This window comes from Cynocephalus volans, chromosome X (assembly GCF_027409185.1).
Source record: "Cynocephalus volans isolate mCynVol1 chromosome X, mCynVol1.pri, whole genome shotgun sequence".
Classification (NCBI taxonomy): domain Eukaryota; kingdom Metazoa; phylum Chordata; class Mammalia; order Dermoptera; family Cynocephalidae; genus Cynocephalus; species Cynocephalus volans.
In genome coordinates, this window is record NC_084478.1 from 176,832,053 (window position 1) to 176,855,509 (window position 23,457).

Here is a 23,457-nt window from a genome sequence, read left to right on the forward strand (position 1 = left end):
TAACCAAAAGCTTATGTGATAACCCTAACAAAAGAAGGAAAGTGAAACTGAACATCTCTGCAATGACTCATTCTTGAACATTGAAAAGCCAGGTCCTTCATGTCAGTTTTTATTTGACCCCCAGCTGAGCACAACTCTTCTCCCCATTGCACAGACAAGGGGTCTGAGGCAACTAGAGAAGTAGCCCCAAATTGCCTGGCCAGGAAGTGGTGGAACCCATGTGAGAACCTAGGGCTGAGTCTAGTCTGGCTGTTCCCCGTTTCTCAAGGAGCAGTCCCTCCGCATGAGACTTGTTTGTGGGGCATGGTAAAGCCCATATTCCCGGACCCCTCAGTCCTCCAGGATGCCAGGGTCCAGGGATGAGGCCCAGGGCCACGCCTCTAACATGGTCCCGGGTAGAGTTGCCAGTTAAAATATAGGATGCCCAGGTAAATTTGGATGTCAGATCAACAATGAAGTTTTAGTGTAAATATATCCCATTTGGACTTTTTGTCATTTGTTTATTCATTGTTGATCTGAAATTCAAATTTCCTAGGCATTCTTCTTTTATTAGCTAGATCAGGCAACCCTATCCCCAGGGGGCCGGGATGACCTCAGAAGTTTAAAAGCCGGTCCTTGGTCCTCTCCCTCTCCGCATGTGGATGCATGATTCACTTTCCACCCCCTCACCCCTGCTTGCTCCCCATCCTCACCCCAGAACAGAGACTTTAATGCCATCTAACAGGGCTTCTCTTGCAGGTAATCACATGCAGGGCCAGGAGGGCAGCTGGACAAGGTCACTATTGGCAAATTAGCCCGGCTGTCCCCGCTCTAAGCACAAATCACCAACGAGACTCTTTTTCAGTCTTACGCTTTGCCAAAAATATTTTTAGGGCATCATTTAGACTTGGGTGAAACGGAAATTTTACTAGTTTTACAAACCCATGAGTTCCCAAGGCAAAAAAAAAAAAAGAAAATTCATGCCTGGAAAGCATTAAAGGATTATTTCATTTTCTGTCCCGAGGCTGGTAAGTTTTGCATCGACCAAGCTACATTCAACACAGTGGTTTAGAAGATGAACTCACAGTCAAGGCGAAAGAACTCATCCTTAGAGAACAAAAGTTCAAACTATGAAAGGTTTTATTTTTTAAGACAAAACAAATAGCATTAACACATATCCAAATGCTAGTGCAAGAGCTCACTGCGTTTTATAAAAGAGAAAACTGCACTTAGTTGTCAACTAAAAACTGGAACCATTGAAGAATGACCACTGCTTGCGGTGACATGGGGACAGCATGTGCTTGTCTAAGAAGTCGCTCTGTGTTCACACAAATGTGGAAACACATGACAGGAGTGAAGCAACGCAAGGCAGAAAGGCTGGTGGCCACCACTTTAAGGCCCTTTCTCCACTCAAACGTGCTTCCGTTCTGCTGTTGAGAATTAATGTAATCAGCAGGTCATTCTGCAAAGAACTTTAATATCAAAGAACACTTCCAAAAGTCTAAAATGGATTCAAGGTTGCTACTGAAGTTATACAAGGAGGTCAGGGGGGAAAAATAGTTTGTATTCTCAAAAGCCAGATTTCACACAAAGGCAGGCACTAAATCTAGTTACACTGAGCTTGATAAAGGCTGTAGAAAAGAAGATGCTGAGCTTAGTAGAGGCTGGTCTTTTTCATGATGCGCAGAAACTCTTGCTCGTTGACTTCTCCATCTCCATCTCGATCAGCTTCATCAATCATTTCCTGCATGACAGCAAGAATTCAGGTTAGATTCATAAACCAAACTAAAAGGTGGTAAGCAGTAGGTCGTTTTTTTTTTTTTAAGGACTGCTTTTATTTATTTATTTATTTGTATTTATTTATTTATGTATTTATTGGTGGCTGGCCAATACAGGGATCTGAACCCTTGACCTTGGTGTTATAACACCGTGCTCTAACCAACTGAGCTAACCGACCAGCCCAGCAATAGGCTTTTAATATAATTCATGTAGCAACATGAATAGACAATTGTACTGGACCCAATGCAAATCTGCCACTTTTTATAATAGCTCAGTTCCTGAAAAGTTATTTGAAAACTAAGTCATACTTTGTCATACATATCACCTGGAAGGGAGCTCAAAGATCACCTTGAATAGAGGGATTCCGGAAACCTAAAATAGTAAGTAAAACTGTACGTGTGCATTTTTCTGGAAGCAGATTCATAGATTTGTCAGACTATCAAAGGAGAATTAAGTTGCCAGCAGACGGAGAGTATACTAGCTTTCCTTCAAAGAGGTGCCCACACCAGAGAAAATGTAACTCAGAAAAGTGAGAGGGCTCAAAGGTGGGAATTCTGAATATTACAAACCTGCAGCTCCTCATCGGTCAGGTTCTCACCCAACTCCTTGGCCACGCGTTTCAGATTTTTGAATGATATCTTCCCAGTTTCATCATCATCAAAGAGCTTGAAGGCTTTCAGGATTTCTTCTTTGGTATCTTTCTCAGACTTAACAAGTAGAACATAAAACTCATGAGTAGGGAAACACCACAGTTACTCGTGTCCTCGTGCCCTGCCACTACCCAGTCACCCTCTCTTTTTCAAAAACATAACTTGAGTCTGGACTTGGGACAAGTGTTAGGAAGCCAATTTTGGCCTCGGGGCCAAGCCAGGCTCTCCAATCCAAGGTGACATTTGCTCCCAATCTACTGCCCTATCTCATATCTATTTCATAACTGGTTCAGAAGTTAGGGGGAAGGGGTGTCTGCTTGGTGCATAAACCAAGAAGTCTTGAAAAATAGGCACAAGAACTTGTTTTGGGGGCCCAAAGCAATGTGAGGGGAGGGGAGGCCTCTTGGTACAGCTGCTGCCTCCCTGCTGTCTGGTCACATGACTGCTTTAACAGGCAAAGGCCGTGGGCCTCTGCAGCAGACTGGGGCTTAGCTTTTCAATGTGCAGCCCTGAGTATTATGAGATGTCCACATCAGCTGCCCCTAATTGTCTTCTTTTTCCTCCAGTTCTGAAGCCATGGGAGAACTTGTGGGGGAACCTGCTTTTTGGATTCATTGCTTAACCATTCCACTCTGCCCCCACATCGCCACATGGTCTCAGTGATGGCCTTCATGACATAGGTCCTAGATCACAAAAGATGACAAACTCAATAAAATTATTACAAACCCAGAGGTTAAAAAGGAAATATAAAGGATTGTACCTAAAATATTCTATCTGTACAAACCAAGGAGAAACTGGATTCATTCCTAAAATACAGGAACAGTGGGTAGAGTTAAAATTGGGGCAAATACACTGCTTAAGCTGGTGAAAGAGGGATCCTCTTGGTGGAGGAGGGAGGCAGGGAGAAAAGAGAGGGCTTTTACTTGTTATTAGGTCACAGAGAGTTACTGGATCCCCAAGTATTATAGCAGAGGGAGAGAGTAAAATCTCTAAGAGCTCAAACCCCAAATATTCCTGAAAGGCACCTTCCAGTACCTGAAGAAAGAGAAAGCCCCTCGTAAGAGCAATTTGGGAACCAACCTTGAATGTGGGATAGTTTTATTAGGTGAACAGAATTTGAGCCTCCTCATCTGTTAAACTGGTCCACAAAGGAAAACATAGGTATGATTAGATTTTTTTCAAATCAACACAATTGTTAAGAGCAGGGAAACAAGTATGGCCTGTGCCCTGCGAAACACACCTGGGCCACTACTGGAGTTACTTTTCTACAGGTAAGCAGAAGGAAGATGAGCCACACTAAGGAGCCAAGAGGCCAATGAAATTAGATGCTGACCCAATGGGAAGAGACCTCCTGGTGGGGTGATATCTCATGTTCTCTTGACCCTTTGGGCTATTTAAAAGAGTGACACCTGAGAGCTTAGGAAATGGAAGAATTCAACCTTAGAAGCCCTGAAAAATCATATCCCCACTGCAGCAAAAAGCACACCTGCCGAAGTAACCACCCCTCAGGCTGAGGCTGCCCAGAATAAAAAATTGGAGGGAGAAGAATTTTGAACTTTAAAGTGTACGGACCTTGTACTGTCAAAATGAGAGACATTTTTAAATTGTTGGTGTTCACAGCTTTTACTGCTTGTAGTTATCACATCAATGTATCAGTTGGAGAAAGATAATAGCCCAAAAGCAACAGCAGTAGTGCTTTTACTACTTTACAGAGGGTAAAATGACTTCCGAAAGTTTGTGACCTTGAAGAAACCCAAATAGAACTTAGGCATCGTAATTCTCAGTCAAAAATACTCAGGTGAACTCTCCAGTTTTTATTGACTTTTCTTCAATGAAGTCATTTTCATATCTAGATTCAAATTGTTCTACCATTATGGGTGGAAAACATGCTCATCATCTTAGCTAACTTACCATTTTCTGAGTCATCACAGTCAAAAAGTCACTAAAGTTCATTTTTCCTGTCCCTTCCTTATCAATTTCACTTATCATTTTCTTGATTTCTTCTTTCTTGGGTTCAAAGCCCAGGGCTCTCATTGCTACCTACAAGGAAAACAGGATTGTCTCAATATATACATTTAAACCTAGCAGGACTAGAAATGACAGTGGTGACAGCACTAAGCCAGCATCTGATACAATCATGTTAAAATGATTGGGGAACAGTATAACATTGATGTAATTGATATTTGCAAAAAAAATTATTTTAATAACGCTTGAGGTAAATAAGATAGGAAAACAGCACAGTACCCTGTTACTTTTTGCAGGGAGAAGAGGGCAAAAGGAGTAGAGTGGTGACAGGGGTAAGACAAGGAATAGGCAGAAAAAAGGCAAGGAATGTACAGAGCCTTGCCTTAAGTTCCTTAACATCTATGGTCCCAGTTCCATCGGCGTCGAAAAGATCAAAAGCTTCCCGGATTTCCTGTTTCTGCTCTTCAGTAAGCTCCGGCTTAGGACTCATCCTTTTTCGCTGGGCACTTGATGCCATGTTTGCCTTCTTAAAGTTGGAGGCCTTTAGACATTATACAAACACATGAGCACAATATTATGTAATATGGTCCACATTTTACGTAAGACGGCTACAGACGCTCATATCTAATTTTTAAATAGTTTATACCAACCAATTCCAAAGCTTTGCTTACCAAGAGAGATAACGGGGTTTACTGAAAAGAACAATGAATCTTTCCATGAACCTCCACTCCTCCCTCTTCTTTACTATTGTTCCTAGAAGCAAGAAGATCCCTTGTTCTTTTGGACACCTCTTATTCAAAATCATCCCGAAAGAGATCTAGCCAAGGAACTGACTGTGGATAACGAGAGATAATCAGCTCTCCCTGAATGCAGGGACCCTGGTTCTGGAAGTGTCCTTACGGCACCACTTGCAGTATTCCACTTCCCCATAAGTACTCCGACTTCCCAATTACTTCTAGATTTGGCCAAAAATTCTAAGTTGTTGAGATGTATATTCTGTCAGTATAGATAAATAATATTCCATCCATATGGCACCTTCGTGCCTTCTCCAAGAAGCTCAAAGCATCTCCTGAATGTCCCTATATTTCAATTGTAAAACACATGTCAACAATCAGAACGTAATAAACCTCCCAGCTCTCTGAGGAACCTTTGACAGGGAGAGGCGGCCAGGGTCTGAGAAGGGCAGGGGGCTGCAGGGAACGCGAGTATTCTTTGCCCAGGGAGGGTCACCGAGGGGGCCGAGAAAGGCCAGGGGAGCCGGAGCGGACGGGTGGGGCCGGCTGTGGGTAAAGGGGAGGCAGCGGCAAAGCGCAGGCCCAGCAGGGTGGCTGGCGTCTCTATCCTCCCCTTCCGGGAAAGAGCTCAAAGGAAGGACAGGGGCGCTCAGCCGGAAAAGGGGCAGGAGAGGCAGCGTGGCCCGGCCGGGGATGGAGCCTGGGAAGGGCTTGACCTCTGGGCGCGAGGCGCCCCAAGGTGGCTAGCACTCACCATCACAGACGGACTCCAGGGCCTGTTGTTACGGCAACCGACGTACACATTGATTGGGCGCTGTTCCCACCGCTCCCCGCGCGCGGCCCCGCCCCCCATTGGCCGTCCGCGGCCGCCGCCGTTCTCCATTGGCGCAGAGTCGGAGTGGGTGGGACTAACTTGGCAAAGCTCACGCCCAGAACGGTGTGCTGGCGGCCGAGACCAGACCTCATTGGACAAGATCTCGCCGCGGACGGTGATTGGCTGAGCCGGCGCCACACTGGGCCAATCCCCTTGTTGGAAAAAGCTCGGGCGATTCTCGGCTCACGCGGGCAGGGAGAAAAGGGTGGCGGTCCTGCACTGGGGCTCACTGCATGTGCAGCTGCGGGCGATCTGAGGCCGGCCGGGGGGCACCTACAACCAGACGGGTAAGGGTCTTGGCCTTCCCCTTGGAGGCCACCTTCTGTCGGCGACACAGGGCAGGAGACAGGGGCAGGGCGGGAGGGCGACGGGCTGGGTGGGGCGGCCCGGGGCGGGTGCTTTCTGGTCTGGCTTAGGACTGAATCAGAGACCGAGGGCATCGGAGGGGCCGGAGAAAGCCGTGACCTTGCGTGTTGGAGTGGGGACTGTACTCGAGGAGCAGCTGAGACCCGGAGAGGGGAAGGAGCGTTCGAACGTCGTCGCAGAGATTCGGACGGCTGGGGCTTAGAAACCGAATCCAGCCGAGGCTTTCTTGGAGGGTGTCCCTTGGAGAGCACCCCAGCCAGATGATAGGTCCCAGAGCAGGTTCCAAGAGAGGATCGCTTTAGTTCTCACCTGGCTGAAAGACCCCAGGACGGTGAGCTGGGGACCTTGGGAACGGACCTGGAAGGGAGCGAAGGAGATAAGAGGGGTGGGGAGAGGTCTTTCGTCTTTTTGACACTCAAACATTCAAGGCAGATAGGGAGGAGCATTCCAAGCCGACACATCCTCTTGAGCAAAGTCACAGGAGTTTTGAAAATGAGGGGTATGCTTGGAAAATTAAAAGGGAGCATGTGCGAGGGTATGGGCTGCAGAAGTGGAGCTGGAGGTCCAGGATTCGCCCTCCTTAGCCAGCTCAACCTTCACCAGCTTCTCCTGCAGGCATTGGAGCTACAATTTAGGGAGGCAGAGGACAGAGCAAAGGTTTCTCAGGCTTAGAAAAGCCTTAGGCTTATTAACACCCCTTAAATGGAACTTCTGCCCTTTACCCTCTTCCCCTTTGAGCAGTGAACCAGGTTGAAAACCTTTCACTCATATTTGACTTTTTCTGTCCCCTCCCCCATATCCAACCTCCAAGTTCCATCAGTTTTGCACTTTAAATGCCGTTTCATTTCTCTTTCCCACCTCTGCTGCTCCTCTCCCAACTAGTGTGGAGCCTGACATGATGCGCCCCCTCCCATCACCTCCTCTCCCCTGGCTCACTCCAGCCCCAAAGCACATTCCTGCCTCGAACTTTTGTTCCAGAAGTCCCCTCTGCGTGCATCTTTTCCTCTTCCAGGTGTTTGCTTGGCAATCACCCTCTCAGTGAGGCCCCCCTAAGCCCCCTATTTAGTACTACAGCCCCCAGTACACCCAAGCCCCTCTCCTTGCTCTACTCTTTTCCTTCTTATCACCTTCTAACCTACTGTAGACTTGACTTATTTCTTTTGTTCTTTGTTGTTCCTCCAGTGGAAGGCAGGCTCTTTGAGGGCCGGCGTGTTTGGTTCACTGCTGGTGCTCTAGTACAGCAGAGGGGCACATATGAGGTGCTCAGTAAATCTTGGTCGACTGACTGATGAGTAGTCCTCTTCTTTCCCACCTCTCTCCTATCTAGTCCCCCCTGCTCCACCAGGTTAAGCTGCCCCATGAACATCTCTGGTCAGGTCAGCCACCTGCTCTTAAACCTTCAGAGGCTTCCGATGACTACAGAGTAAAGTCCAGACTCCTTAGCCTGGCATATGAGTCTGCTGCCCAGTTTTGCCTCCTCTAACCTTTCTAGCTTCATGTCCCTCCACACCCTGCCTCCCAGTCATCTGCACAGTGGCAGCCTGACAGAGTAGAAGGGACAAACACAAGTTCTGCTCAGACTGTGTGCCAGCTGTGTGACCTTGGGTAAGTCACTTGACCTCTCTGAACCTCAATTTGACTGGGTGCTTTTTGGATCTTAATGGGATAATGTACTCATATGTGAAAGGGCCTGACATTTAGCAGGTCTTCAGACAGTATTAGTTCTTTTCTCTGATCTGTTCTTGTCATTCCCTTTATCTAGCATGCCCAGAGCCTTAGGCTTTGCTAAAATCCCTTCTCCACACCAGCCAGAGTGATCTTTCTGATTGTAAGTAACACTCACCCCTGCCTATGACTTCCAGGGTCTCCCCTGTCTTCCCCGGGGTAACTCCCTAGCCTGGCACACAGCCCCTGCATGTTCTCAACTTTGCTCCCCAGCTTGCTTCACACTTGGTATGACACAACTTGTCACAGTTACCAGAACATGCTGGCTATGTGCCATCACCTTGTCCTTCCCACCTCTGGCCGCAATGTGTCTTTCAGGACCATACCCTCTGTTTAACTCACTCCTCTGAGGCCTTTAGAATTCAGCTTAGGATCGCTTCCTCCAGGCAGTCTCCCCTGACTAGCCGCTGCATTGGTGCTGAGGGCTTACTCTCGTCGGAACTCAGACACACTTCTGCGATTCTTTGCTAACTCACTGTCTCCCGCACTGGATGGTGGGCTCCTGGAAGGTCAGCACTGTGTCTTGTTCAGCTTCTGCTTGACAGTGGCCCACATTTGGTGACTCGTGAGCAAGGGAATGAATGAATGAATGAGGTAACACCGGGGGTTCTTTTATAAGTTGCAGCACCCCTTTGAACCCTGGGGCTTGTTCGAGCCTCACAGAGCTCTGAGGTAGGCAGGAAGGATTGCTGTTTTACAGATGAGGCCTCTTAACCAGCAGCAACAGCATAACTGAGCAGACGGTCACTCAAACCTGACTCCTTCACAGGCTCGCTGCCGGGCCTCCAGGGGTCACAACCCACAGGGCTGAGACGGCCATGAAGAAAGTATAATACAGTGTGTTAAGTGTTAGGCTGAGAGCATAGCCAGGCACTGAGGAGGCAGCTCTCCTTTCCTGGGGTGGGGAGGACGCTTCACAGAGGGGGTGGTTGAGCTGGGCCTTGGAGGATGAGGAGGAACTTTCCACAGAGAGGAGGGGGAAGGTCTTCCAGGCAGGGGGGACAGCATAAGCTAAGCTCCCAGGCTTTCCTAGTGGCCCCACCACAGATTCAAAGCTAGGGACTTTCTGTGTCCTAAAAGTAAATAGACAAGCAAAGAGACGAATGACTGAGAGACACATAAAGACACTGCAGCTGCGTGAAAGGACAAGGTTGAGCTGGATGGCCCCAGCATAATAAGGGCCAAACAGAGACTCCTAAAGAGAAACAGTCTCCTGTCCAGTGGCCTTACTGGTCCTACTTTCTTCCCCATATCACATCTTTGGATTCTGAAAAGGAAGCCTTACTTTGATTTTTACAGGATTCCCCTTTACAGTGGTTTTCAAAGAAATGTAACCATAATGGAAGTATGTGGCAGCATCAGGTGGATCCTGACCTGCTCATGAGATCATCGCACCCAGCCCGTGCAGGGGGTGAGCTAAGGCCCCTGGTGATGGCCGACAGGGAAACTCTTTTATCATCCTGGCTCAGCTCCCCACGTCAGGATTCCCAGGAGAGGTCTGAAAAACGTTACTTTGCTTACCTTGGATAGGCAAACTTGGAGGCCACGCTCTAGCTTCCTGCACTCGACTCCGTGAAGGCAGGGCTCTGATGGCCTTTCCTCTTCACATAGGGGCCACACTTCCACTTTTTAGAAGGAAGGGGTGCTCATCTCTCTATCTGGTTTGAAATGGACAGACTGTCCCTTCCTTTTGTCCCAGGAGGCTCTGGACTGGCTCACTCTATCTTCATGGAATCCTGTCTGCAGCTCTCTCCCCTTGCCCAGTAGTGGAGTGAGGTGCTTGGATTTCCCCAGCAGAAGATAGGTCTCTTCTCCTACAGTCTTTTAGCCTAAGACTTTGTCCCACTGTATATAGTGGGTACACATATTGGTTTTTAATGGATTCAAAGACCTACCATTTTAAAAGAAAAAGAGGCTTCTGATGTGTGAACCCTAACGATCCACCAGTCCCTAGAATGTTGCTCTTTGGGGTCTTATTTTCAATAGTGCAGAGCTATTCTTCTGTGTGTATGTGTGATAAAATAGTCATAACAGAAAATGTACCATTTTAACCACTTTTAGGTGTACAGCCATCACCACCATCCGCCTCCAGACCTGCAAAAACTGAAACTGCCCCTTTAGCAATCACTACGCCTTCCCCCAGCCCCTGGCAACCACCATTCTACTTTCTGTCTCTATGGGATTGACTACTCTAGGTTCCTCACGTAAGTGAAACCGTACAGTATTTGTCCTTTTGTGCCTGGCTTATTTCACTGAGCACAGTGTCCTCACGGTTCATCCGTGTTGTAGCATGTGTCAGGACTTCCTTTTTATGACTGAGTAATATCCCACTGTGTGGCTAGGCCACCTTGTTTATCCATTCACCCACCAGTGGACACTTCGGTTGCTTCCACCTTTTGGCTGTATTGAATAATGCTGCTATGAACACGGGTGTACAAAGTCTGCGTTAAGTTTTTCAGGGGTATATGCCCAGAAGTGGAATTGCTGGATCATATGGTGACTCTATGCTTAATGTTTTGAGGAACTGCTATAATGTTTTCCACTGCAGCTGCAGCAGTTTGCATTCCCATCCGCAGTACACAGGGTTGCAGTTTCTCCACATCCTTGCCGACACTTGTTATTTTCTGTTTTCCAGCTTTTGATAATAGCCATCCCAGTGGGGGTGAGGTGATATCTCACTGTGGTTTTGATTTGCATTTCCCTGATGATTATTGATGTTGAGCATCTTTTCATGTGCTTGTTAGCCATTTGTAAAGTGTATCTTCTTTGGAGAAGTGTTTATTCAATCAGCTCTTCTTGATGTTCATTTAACCTTGGTATGTATCACACAGTGGATCTAGGTGAGCAGGTGGGGTAAGAGGGTTGCCAGTGGGATTTGACTCATTTTCGAGGCTAGTCCTGGATATCCCAACCCCTAGAGACAGCTAAGCTATTGCCAAAATTCTTATTTGACTCATTATTTACTTTTAAATTATCTTAAAGAAGAATTGGTATATAATTTGAGACAAAGTATGCTTTGCTTTGACAAGAGGCTGGCTTGCTGAGAATTGTGTGATCACTGTTTGAGCAGCCAGCTCCAACAGGGCAGAGCATGTTACTTCTTTCACCTCCTATACCCCCCTGTGGCAAGCACAGAGGGGAATAGGCTCTAAGACTTCGTGCTTTTGCTAGTAGTGCAAGGGTACCTGTGGAATTGGCAGCTCTGCTATTTGGGCTTGGGGACTGCAAAGGATATTTGTATTGGTTTCCTGCATCTGCTATAACAAATGACCACAAATTGGGTACCTTAAAACAACAGAAGTCTATTCTTTTTTTTTTTTTTTTTTTTTTTTTTTGGTTTTTGGCTTTTTGTGACCGGCCGCACCGCACTCAGCCAGTGAGTGCACCGGCCATCCTTATATAGGATCCGAACCCGCGGCGGGAGTGCTGCTGCGCTCCCAGCACTGCACTCTCCCAAGTGCGCCAGGGGGCCGGCCCGTTACTTTTCTTTTTTTGTTTTTGTTTTTATTTTTTTTCAGAAGTCTGTTCTCTCACAGTTCTGGAGACCAGAAGTCTGAAATCAAGGTGTGGGCAGGGCTGCACTTCCTCTGAAGGCTCCAGGAGAGGATCCTTCCTGCCTCTTCCAGATTCCGGTGGCTCCAGGCATTCCTTGGCTTGTGGCCACATCACTCCAATCTCTGCCTCCATCTTCACATGGCTTCTCCTCTGTGTGTTTCTCCTCTTCTGTCTCTTACAAGGACACTTGTCATTGGATTTGGGGCCCACCAGAATAATCTCCCCATCTCGAGATCCTTAACTATATTACAATTGCGAAGACCCTTTTTCCATATAAGGGCACATTGAAAGGTTCTAGGGATTAGGTCTGGCCAGTTAGCTCACTTGGGAGACTATGGTGCTGGTAACACCAAGGTCATAGGTTCAGATCCCTGTACCGGCTAGCCACCAAAAGAAAAAAAAAAGGAAGAGGACTGATCTTTTGGGGGGCCACCATTCAGCTCACTGCAATACTCGAGAACTGTTTTCACATGTCAAAGTGAAGCTAGCCCTGGTGCAGACCCCCTGTCAGCAGAGGTAAGTGATGGCCTTGGCAGGTCAGAGGCCAGATGGGAGGGACCTCCTTGTCCCCATGGATGCCGTCTGCCTTTTCATTTGCTCACATTTCCCTGAGTGTCTGGGGAAACTGAGTAAGGCGGCAGGAGTAGATGTTCATGACTTGTAGTACCACCAGCCAAATAACTGAGCCATTTGCCCAGGGAGGCTCCTGCATCTTAGACGGCAGTATGTGTGTGTGTGCTATGGAGAGCAGGAGGGGCCCCGCAATAGTGCCCACTTTGTGCTGGCACTGGGCTTTGTGCCCAAGATGTAGCAGTGAGCAAGACAGACGGAACTCACACTCTGTGTGCGAGGTGCCAAAGTCCTGGTTCCCCAGCTACTTTGGTCCTGACACACATTGGGCCAGATGAGTCCAATCTCTGCCACACCTGGTTAGGGCGAACAGATGACGGGGTTTCTGCTGATGTGAAGGGGACTGCGAGCTAAAGAGAGGGATGGGGCAAGCACAAAACTACAGGTTGACTTTGCTTCTTCGTTGTATGCATTCTAAAAAGGGCCACGAAAAGTCAAGTTTTGAAATATATTTTCCTGATACGTTCCATTATGAGTTCAGAAAAATGTTCTTCCAAAATGGCCCCATCAGATATTGAGGGTCCTTACCGTTTCAGTGCCATATTGGCCTTCAGTACACCCACAAAATCAGTTCCTACAGGGACACATGCCCATTTTTTAAAAGTGGGGAGTGTGAAACTCGAGGTGAGGGATTGGATCAGAGCAACCACGGCTCTCGAGACCTCGGTACTGGCTGCCTGCCTCACCAAACGGTGTTCTCTGAATCTAGCCTTTCACGAACAGACTTAGACTCTTTTCTTTGTCATGGGTTTCGCCATCTCCACATATTAGAGGATCCATGACCGAGGAAATTGGCCACTACCAAGGAAACAGATCCAAGACCAAGTACCTCACAATTAAATGGCTTCTTTGTGTTTGCAGTCCAGTATCGTGGGCTGTCACAAAAGTTGTACTCCTGTTTGGTAATGTCGTCACTACGGTCTCCCGATTGTGAAGCTCTCAGTCCCCACCATATCCTGACCACTCCCCGAGGGTTTGTGATGGCCCCACATACTCTGAGTTCTTCCACGCACAGTCAGCATGGCCTTTACTTAAGCACACAGGCGAGCTCCGCCCCCCAACACACTGCCCGCCCCCTGGCCCAGCAGCCTGTGCCCCAGCGTCACGGGGAAGAGCACTCATGTCCATTTCCTTGATGGGGAAACTGAGCTGCAGCCAAGAGAAGTGACTGGAGCAGACTGACACAGTCTATGATAGGGCCAGGACTGGAACCCAGTCTACTGAGCACCATAAGAGAAATCGAGAATAATGGAAGCTCGTGAGTGATGTGGGAAAAGCTGCAATTCAAAAGATGCTCTTTTGTCATAACTGGCGAATGAAGTTATTTAACTGGCTTCCCATTCTGCCTCTGATCCAAGTCTGTGGTGAGTTCCGGGCCCAGTTAGGCAGCCTGCATCACAGCAACGTTACGCTGAGTGCTTCAACGAACAGCTACAGCTGTGGTTCAGCTATTTGTGACGGCTCACTGGGGGATGGCATCCACCCAAACACTAACAGCTAAAGCTAATGTCGTGGTTTATAGAGCATTAACATCTGTCTCTAAATATGTCTTGCAGAAAAGTTGATTGCAGATAGGACCATATTTGGAGCCAAAATGGAAGGAGCAGTCAGTGAGCCAATGAGAGACCAGGTGGCACGGCCGCATTTGACAGAGGACATTCCCAAAGTGAGTACTGACATAAAAAAGGTTAGTCATTGGTTAGAGCATGGTGCTGATAACACCAAAGTCAAGGCTTCGGATTCCTATACCAGCCAGCCACCAAAAAAAAAAAAAGGTAACCAAAATCAGATAAGGTAAAAGTTGGGCACATACATACCAGCAAGCCCCTGATATTTACCTGTGGGTTAAAAACTGTGTTTAATATATTTATTAAATCAATCCATGTTGGGTATTTTTTTTACATATAAGATATATATCTTTATTTAACATTATCAGTTACCTATTGCGGTTTTACAAACATTATCAGAACATGGTGATTTACAAGAACGACTTTTTTTTTTTTTTTAATTATCATTATACAGTGTAGTTGATTTTCGTGGCCCTTTACCAAATCTTCCCTCTCCCCCCTAAGAACAGCCATTTCTTTGCCCATGGCTCTGCAGTTTGGGCTTGGCCCAGCTGGAGTTCCTTGGCTGGTCTCTCCTGGGCTCAGTTACGCAGCTGCAGACACACGCAGACCCCCTGAGTTGTCTGTTCTCGGGTGGCTTCACTCATGCCTCTTGTCGTAACTGTCAGCTGCGCACCTTGGTTCGCCTCCACGTGTCCTCCAGCAGGTCAGACTGGGCTTCCTGGAGGAATGGCAGGAGACTTCTCAGAGGGCAGCAGCGGCAGTTTCAAGGCCTCGTGAAATCTAATCACAAGTCTCAGGAGGGATTTGAAAGAATTGTTGAGCCCAGGCCTCCTGGAGGTTCTTCATGTAGGTTTGCAGAGATTTGTTTTGATTCACTCTTAATGAATGTTACACTTCAAAAATGTAATCACACCAAGGTAGAATGTGTGTATATCAAATCTTAAATTAAAGTTCCCCAAGAGGTTCCCATGGGCTGACAGATCACCCTGGCTTGGTGTGGAGCTCAGAGCAAAGCTTCCTCTGGGCCTGTGTGGTTGAAGCCACTTGCTATCTGCAGTTCCTTGTTTGTGTAAATTAGGATTTTATTGCTACTTGGCAGCAAGGGGAAAAAATCTTGATTCCAGTGGTTATAGCAAAGTGCCATTGTCATCTAGTTTCATATTTTGATATTCTTCAAATGACCCTCTTTTTTGGTCATTGGTTAACTCGATAGGGAGTGAAATTTCTAAATTTAAACTACTAAAATAAAAAGAATACTTTTGTCTTAACTTATATATACATCCTACGTAAGACCTCTCTGGACAAAAGGTTCCCACTACTAAAGACAAAGCAAAACAGAAAAGGTTGGAAAAAAACCCAGTGGCCTAGACCATTACTTTATCTCAAGATTATATCGCAGTTAATTAGTTTGTCTAGGTGACTTCTCTGGCTGATTCCTATCACGATAAAACTCTACAGAACAGCCATTGGCCCACTAATCCCAGGCAATATTGGTGCAAAATTTCAGTATAATAAAAGAGTCCATGTCATCCTGTCCAAGAGTAGAATACTGATTAGTCACATTTAAAATTGAGAAATTAAATTTCACTGGATATAATAGCAAGGTTATTTGTTTTCGGAAAAATTTTGACTATCAATCTTTTGAAGTACCGGTAACTAGAGATGCCAGATAATGTAAATGAGGGAATCTGAAATCCTTCAGGATGCTGTCAAAGCATGTCTAGTTCTGACACTGTGTGGGCTCGACCAAACTTAGTAAATCAAGAAAAACCAGGTTGGGAAATAGGGAGGCTCAGAATTATTCTCTATGGCTGCAGTTTGCCGGTACAGCTGCCTGGGTGGAGGGGAAAAGGAAGGGATTGCTGGAAAAGGCATTGAGGGAAGTTTTATATTTAATTTGGCTGTGACCTGAGGAAATATTATAAATTTCAGGCAAGGTGCAAATTATTTAGCCTGGTATGATTGCATGTATACAGAAATAATCAGAACAGAGCATAGAAAAGAATGGGTTGAAAAGTTAGTTTTGCGGGGGGTGGGGGGAACGGTGAAGCTGATTACACCAGTAGATTACACGGGAGCAAGTGACACAAAAGTTACAGCGCCGTGTGCAGGTGGGCCTGGAGGAGTTCGGGACAAGTTTCAGACGAGACACCCAGAACGAGAGGGAGGCGGATCTGTGGAAGGCATCTGGCCCTGGCATCCCTTGAGTCTCTTCTATAGCTCAATTGTGTCAGTGTTTAAGGAATAAGTAGGGAGGTTTGTTTGTTTATTTGTGTGTTTTCATCAGGAGCAGAATTTCTTTAAGATCTTTAGTTTCCACATACCCAACTTTGATTTACTACATGTGAGCAAAGGAAAATGGGGGTTTGTCATCTTAAGTTAGCCCAGATAGCATTTTAGAAGGTCCCTAGGGAGGAGGCATACCACAGGTCCTCCTGTGGGAACACTCGTGGCCAGCTTATTTAGCATGCAGCAGCCACAATCTCGCACTGACATCGTGGAGTCCAAATATTTAAGCACCTGCATGTGGCACCCTGTCCTGCCCTTATCCTCAATTGCCCAAGTTGGAATTTAGCCAAGAATGTGTGCACATTTTGGAGGCCAAAATATAAATGCCACAGCTCTCCCCTGATTCTTCAGCTCCTCAGAGTTCAGGGAAGGGGAAGCAGAGCCTTGGGCCTGGGCAATGAGCAGCTCACCAGTCCCCCTACCTGGTGATCCCATCAAGGAGGCCTTAGATCGCTAGGCTGAGGCGAGATGGGGGTAGGTGACAAGCTCAAGGCCACAGGCCCCCAGCCTGTCATGGTCAGGGAGGAGAAGGGACTGACTTGGTCCTGTGAGTGTGGAGACTGTGCTTTCTTCCTTCTGATGTCGTAAGTGCAAACTATCAGATGGCTGGCTGTGTGCGTGTGTGTGGGTGTGTGTGTTAGAGAAGTGTCCAGGAATAAAGATATCAGGAGCAAGAAGGTATCAGTTTTGTTTTTGTTTTTAGATTGTCCAGTTTTGATCATAGGTGGATTAATTTTCTTTCACGAAGTACAAAGCATGGATCTTGTCATCAAAGCCAGCCAAAGGGTATCTCAATATCATTTGCTACCTCTCTTGCCTCCTTCTGATCCTAGGAGAGGAAGGTGTACTGGTGATAGAATAGCAGAATGATAAAGCTTCCAACTTGGCTCAAGAAAAATTTCAAACAAACAAATGTACCTGCTACTGCCGTGGCTCATGACATGTAAGTCTGGCCTCTTTCTAGCTTCTGGTTCTCACCACTCTGGTCCTCCCCACCACCCCTCTTTCCACAGGCAAAGAAATGCACAGTGATCGGAGGCTCTGGATTCCTGGGGCAGCACATAGTGGAGCAGTTGCTGGCAAGAGGCTACGCCGTCAATGTGTTCGATATCCAGCAAGGGTTTGACAATCCCCAGGTGCACTTCTTTCTGGGTGACCTCTGTAGCCGGCAGGTATGGACCACACAGGCCCCACACAGCAGCTGCCATCCTTCCCTGCTCAGAGGCCAGCCAAACTGTTGTTTGGAAAAGTGTGTTTTATTCTGAAAAATTTTTAAATTACAGGAAAGAATTTAGCACGCCCCACATTTTTACCACCCAGAATGAAGGTGTTGATTCTGTGTTGTCTCTGTCACAACAACTCAGCTCTGCATGGTAGGGCAAAAGCAGTGTGGTCAACACTTGAACTGGACCAAGAACGTTTTACCAAGACAGTTGTCCATGGGCTGTCATATGCCAACTGCTGCTCCAGGGTGTACACCCAAAAGTACAAGTACTGAGCCCCAGGGTATTCACTTTTGTAATTGAGATGTAATTTGCATACCATAAAACCTTCTAAAGTATACAATTAAGCACTTTTTAGTATATCCACAAAGTTGTGTGATCATCCCCCACTATCTAATTCCAGAACATTTTCATCCCCCCAAAAGGAATCCTGTCCCCAGTCACTCCCCACCCGCTCTCTTCCCTCCCAGCCCTGACAGCTCAGCTGCTTTCTGCCTCTGTGGACATCAGCAGTGTGTTGGAATCCCCACTGCTGCACATCCTTACCACACTGGGCATAATTAGACTTTTCAGTGTTGCCATTCTGAAGAATGTAACACAGTGTCTTGGTGAATTTCAGGGTCATGTGTCCTTGATCAGGCGTCCAGCCCCTGTGCCCTTTGTTGGTCAACATTCAGGTTTCCTCCAGAGTAAAGTGCTTGTCTGTGATCTTTGCCCGTGTGTCTCTGGGGTCAGCTTTTCTTCATTATTGATCTCTTTGTTATGGTAATCCTCTGCATGTTGTCCATACTGTGGGTGGCTTCCCTCAGCCTGTCACAAGACTCTTATTCTTGGCTTTAGTGTCATTTGCCATACAGTTGTTATTTTTTTTTTTTTTTTTTAATTTGAATTTTAAGGCCATTGCTTCCCCTGCAAAGTCACACCTCTGGGCCTAGAAATAGGGTGGAAGCCTTCCTTGCTTGTCATGCCTCTTTTAAACTGTTCTCCCTTACTCTAAACTAACTCCTTTGAACTTTGAAGATGATACATCAGATTGTACAGACCCTGACACCCTTCTGTGTGGCAGCCTCCACAGCTACCTGCGCCCCTTCCCAGGTGACTCCACTTCATTCATTCCTTAGTGATTTTAGCTCCTGACTGATGCCAGCCTCATCGCCAACATTTCTGGCATTATGGCTGGTGAATGCAGGATTCACGTAGATGACCCTACCAACACCCTCACCTCTCTTTTCCTTGGCCTCTTCTTACCCAATGGTCTTGTTCTCCACTGCTGTTGTCATCTCCTAGGCCTGGACCTTGTCATCACCAGTAAACGGGTCCTCTCCATCTGAGTTGCCAGCATTCTGCTCTGAGCACCACCTGCTCTCAATCAGTCAGGGTTCTCCAGAGAAACAACCAGGAGGGGACGTGTCTGTGTGGAGAGGGAGAAGAAAGGGAGGGAGAGTGAGAGAGAGATTGAGGTTTCATTTGAGGAATTGGTTTACATGATTGTGGGGGCTGGCTGGGCAAGTCTGGAATTTGTGGGGCAGATCGGAAACTCAAGCAGGAGTTGGTGCTGCAGTCTTGAGTTAGAATTTCATCTTACAGAGACCTCAGTTTTGCTCTTAAGGCCTTTCAACTAATCAGATGCAGCTCCCCCAGATTATCCAAGATAATCTTCTTTACCACAAAATACCTCCACAGCAACACCTAGACTAATATTTGATGGAACCATTAGGGACTAGAGCCTGGCCAAGGTGACACATAAAAGTCCTCATCACGTTGTACTTGACATTCTAACCCCAGTCCTGGTTAAATCCAATTCTGTCTCTTCCCTCTGGATCTCTGGGCAGCTGAACAGGACTGGAGAAGAGCATGCGAGCTGCTGCTTGCTTTCTCCCGGCCACACCACCCAGCACACATCTGCAGACCTGCCTGCATCTGCACCTGCACTCTGCCTCCCCCGCTCCTCCTGAGGGTGGCTTGTTCCTCCAAAAGCTCCCATGTCAGTACCAGCTGGAACCCATCTCCTCTCCCCAGCTCAGTGGTTCCACTAGGGAATTCTCTCTCTCTCCTGCATCAGCAACATACTCTTCTTTGGGGGATCATAGCCATCAGCACACAGACATAATGCAGTGTCACCAAGCTCAAGAAAGCCACAACCCGCTCCAGCTGCTGCTCTTTACAGCAGAGCTCAAAGGCCATTTGCCCTTGCTGCCTCTGCTTCCTTCCTTCAATTGCCTCCTGAAATCTCTGCAGTTAGGTCTTCACCAAACAACGTCTGCCACAGCCGCCTGAGAGCCTGGTTGAGTGTCAGTCCTTGTCCAACTTGACCCTTTAGCAGCTTGCCTTCTAGGGTGCCACCCTCACTCTGCCTTGTCTCCATACAGGAATTTCTAAACTCTGCAGGCCCCAGGGCTTATTCTTTGGGTCTGTTTTTTTCTCCAAGTACAGTCAGTTTCCCAATGGATTCATCACATCTGGTGGATTAAATACTATCTAGAAGCTGCCAAGCTCCACCTTGACATCTTACCCACAGCTCTTCTGGTCTTCTATATGTCCAGCTGCCTGGGGGATATCTCTGCTTGCTTATCTAACAGACATTTCAAGCTTGCCACATCCAAATTGAGCCCCTGGGTCCCTAATGCAAGCCCCTCCCCCATCACAGCAAATCCCCTCCTGCTGAAGTCTTCACCATCTCTACAAATGGCCCACTCTGTCTTACCAGTTGTATTGGCCAAAAACCTCAAGTTCATCCTTGATTGCTTTTTCTCTCATACCCTCTATCCCATTCATTAGCAAATCTTGTTGATTCAACTATCCAAAGAGATCCCTAAGCCAACTACTTTTTCATTGCTACACTCTGGTTCAAGCCACCATCACCTCTCACCTAGCTGTCAGAGGGACCCTTTTAATGCATAAATCAGATCACATCACTCCTTTGTACAGAAGCCTCCAGTGACATCTGGTCCCATTTACAGCAAATGACATGGGACTGTGTGATCACCCGTGAGACCTGCATGGTGTGCCCCAACTGCCTCTCTGGCCTCCCGCCTTCCCTCCCTCCTTCCCCTCGCTGCTCTGCTCCAGGCGCACCAGCCATCTTCCTGCTGCTTATGCTCACCAACCAAGTTCTGCCTCAAAACTTTTGCACTTGCTACTCTTTCTGCCAGGAATGCTCTTTGTGTGCCCCAGAGCTTGCTTCCTAACTTCCTGTAGGTCTCTGAGCACCCTATGCTGAGCAGCAAGCCCCCCATGTCCCTCACTCTGCTTTATGTTTCTGTGTAACACTTGGCAGTACTCTCTATTTACTTATTTGTTTGTCTGCCCCCTCCACCATGGAACACAAGCTCCACAAAGGCAGGAATTTTGTCTCTTTTGATCACTGCTTTGTCCCCTCAAAGGAGATGTGGGTCCTTAGCAAGCTTGCACCTCTCTCCAAAATGCTCCCCCAACTGCCATGTTGTTGCTAGGACATTATTTCCAGCTTTCCTTGAATGCAAATTTAAAGGGAGAGCCTCCAGCACCATGCATTGTTCTCCAGCTATGCTCAGCTGCTCAGGTGCAGGCATGGAGAAGGGGCAAGTTGCATTTAACCAGAGCTGGAGTGTGCCAGGCAAATTTGATAAGGGGAGAGAGGGCCAAGGCAAAGGTTATAACAGTGGATCATGAAGCCTCAGCTAAGAAGGGCAGGGTGGATATGACGTGGAGAAAGGACACATCAGGGAAGGACTTTGAGAATGTGTTTACGTGGTCAGTAGTTCAATATATATTACATTACCCTTTTTTTTTTTTTTTTTTTGACTGGTAAGGGGATCGCAACCCTCGACACGGTGTTGTCAGCACCACGCTCAGCCAGTGAGTGCACCGGCCATCCCTATATGGGATCCGAACCAGCGGCCTCCGCGCTCCCAGTGCTGCACTCTCCCAAGTGAGCCACAGGGCTGGCCCTATATTACGGCCCTTTTAAAAATAACCCCACTGTCTTGTTGCTCACAAGAAACCTACTCTCATCAGATCGTTATTCCTTTGTAGGTCATCTGGCTTTTCTTCCCATGGTTTTTAGGATTTTCTTTTTTGTTCTTTATAGTCTGTAGAGAATATATCGAGGCCTGAGTTTTAGTTGTGATTTTAAATCTTACTCAACATCTAGTGGGACTTTGCAATCTGAAGACTCATGTCTTTCCTCATTTCTGGAAAATTCTTCAAATATTGACTCTATTCCCCATTCTCTCTTTTCTCTTTCTTGAAGCCTTGTTGGACATACGGTGGAGTCTTTTGTTATATTCTTCATATCTCTTAGCCTTTCTTTCATGCATTCCTTCTCTCTCTTTCTCTGCAATTTTTCAGACTTCTTCTGTTCTGGCCAATCAAGGTTCATCTGTTTCCTCCAAGATTATTTTGAAGCCAGTCCTGGATACCATATCATTTTATCTATAAATACTTTAGTATTTGTCTCTAAGAGAGAAGAATCCTTAACACACATACACACACAATTCCATGATCACATTTTAAAAACATGGACAATAGTTCCTTCACGTCCAGCCAGCGTTCAAATATCTCTGAATGTCTCATAAATGTTTTCATGTCATTTTTTTAAAAAAGGAACCAAACAAGGTCAAGACTATTTAGTTGAAATGCTTGTCTCCTTTAATTTATAAGTTTTCCTTCATCCTTTTAAGCTTCAGTCTATTTGCTGAATAACTGGTATTTTGTAGAACCCATGTTTATTGTTCTGGAGTATTTCCCATGGTCTGGATGTTGCTGATTGCATCCCCATGGTGTTGTTTAACATGCCCGTCAGTCCCCTGGTAGTTCCTGGCAAATCTGGAAAAGTGCCATTGAGTAAGGCAGCCATTAGCCACATGTGGTTATGGTAACACTTAAAATGTGGCAAGTCTGAATTGAGAGGCACTGTAAGAGTAAAATCTCCACCAGATTTCAAAGACTGAGTACAGAAAAAAAAAGAAATGTAAATATCTCATTAATCGTTTTTATATTGATTACATGTTGAAATGATATTATAGGTGTATTAAATAAAATATATTAAAATTGATTTCACCAGTTTTTTTTTTTTTTTTTTTTTTTACTTTTTTAATGTAGCCACTACTACAAAATTTAAAGTCACATCTGTAGCTTATATTATATTTCTATTGGACTAAAGACTTGATCTGAATCTGGGTCAGTTTTTTTCTCTGGGTCATCATGGGTTGATACCACAATAGAAATAAGCATGCCTAGTGCTCAGATTTTGGTTACTATATACCATTACCCACAAACGGACCTAGGACTCCTTGGGAAAACAGCCTATTCTAGAACTGTAGGGCATGGGTAGTACAAAATGAGCCTAAAACATTTTCTTAGGAAAGAATTAATGAGGACATGTCAAAAGGACACAGGAGCCAATCTGAAGGGCCTCCACTGACCAAATTTGGGACATTTTGAGCATTTCGAGCCTCAAAGATAATAGTGGACTGTAATGCATTGAACAAAAAAATAATCTGTGCTGTGTTATAACACCACAGTCAAAGGTTCAGATCCCCATACTGGCCAGCTGCCAAAAAACTCCAGAAAGAAACAGAAAAGAATCCATGCATCCATGGAATTCTGAAAAGAAAAATTAGGGTAGAGGAAAGGGGCAACTCTACTTTACAGAGGAATGCTACAATTGGAATGTTGCCGTTTTGCTACCAGTACATGGAATAGTGCTCCAGGCAAGGACCCTCAATAAATGCTGAAATCAATCAGTGGAATTATCGCCCTGCAGATTACTTATTAATTGCAAAAGGGAAAAGGTACCTTTTTGATGGCAGAATCTGGCAGCCATCACCTTCACCAAGTGATCCAACTTAGCATCACCAACACTGGGACAAACTTGCTCCATCCAGGGTAATGCCCGGAGAAGGACACAACACCACTGATGTGGTATTCATGCCAGAACTATTAAGCCTGAATCTAATTGTAAGTGTGAGTAGACTAATCCAAATTGAGAGCGAGTCTATAAAATAACCAGCCTGAACCCTTGAAAAATGGCAGTGTTAGAAAAGACAAAAAAGTAAAGATGGGGAATTGTTGCAGATTAGAAGAGATGGAAGAGACATGAGGACTAAATGTGTGATCCATGATTGGATCCTGAAC

The 23,457-nt window shown here is 46.3% G+C and overlaps 2 protein-coding genes across 3 annotated transcripts in view; one reads left to right on the plus strand and one right to left on the minus strand.

Annotated features, from left to right (window-relative positions):
• Positions 1-1,122: 1,122 nt before the first annotated feature.
• CETN2 (centrin 2) lies at positions 1,123-5,933 on the minus strand. Its single transcript, XM_063084021.1, has 5 exons — positions 5,862-5,933; positions 4,756-4,914; positions 4,320-4,448; positions 2,328-2,465; positions 1,123-1,723 (listed from the first exon to the last, which is right to left on the minus strand). Exons 1-5 carry the CDS (start codon positions 5,862-5,864, stop codon positions 1,634-1,636), a joined length of 519 nt encoding a protein of 172 aa, XP_062940091.1. The 5' UTR covers positions 5,865-5,933; the 3' UTR covers positions 1,123-1,633.
• A 238-nt stretch (positions 5,934-6,171) lies between these two features.
• NSDHL (NAD(P) dependent steroid dehydrogenase-like) overlaps positions 6,172-23,457 on the plus strand; it is a 28,634-nt gene continuing 11,348 nt past the window's right edge. The window contains exons 1-3 of one of the 2 annotated variants that reach the window (XM_063083974.1): positions 6,172-6,268; positions 13,814-13,923; positions 17,131-17,289. In XM_063083974.1, coding sequence (XP_062940044.1) covers positions 13,852-13,923; positions 17,131-17,289 — 231 coding nt within the window. In that variant the 5' untranslated portion in view covers positions 6,172-6,268; positions 13,814-13,851. Of the gene's footprint in view, positions 6,269-12,080; positions 12,144-13,813; positions 13,924-17,130; positions 17,290-23,457 lie in introns of those variants that run through there. The other variant, XM_063083976.1, reaches the window with a different exon arrangement.

What these genes read in the sequence shown, in the direction of transcription:
- CETN2 (XM_063084021.1), bottom strand. An exon ending in TAGATGTTAAGGAACTTAAG is followed by an intron (nt 4,449 to 4,755) that starts GCAAGGCTCTGT and finishes TTTTCCTTGTAG; the next exon opens with GTAGCAATGAGAGCCCTGGG. An exon ending in TGACCGATGAGGAGCTGCAG is followed by an intron (nt 1,724 to 2,327) that starts GTTTGTAATATT and finishes GCTGTCATGCAG; the next exon opens with GAAATGATTGATGAAGCTGA.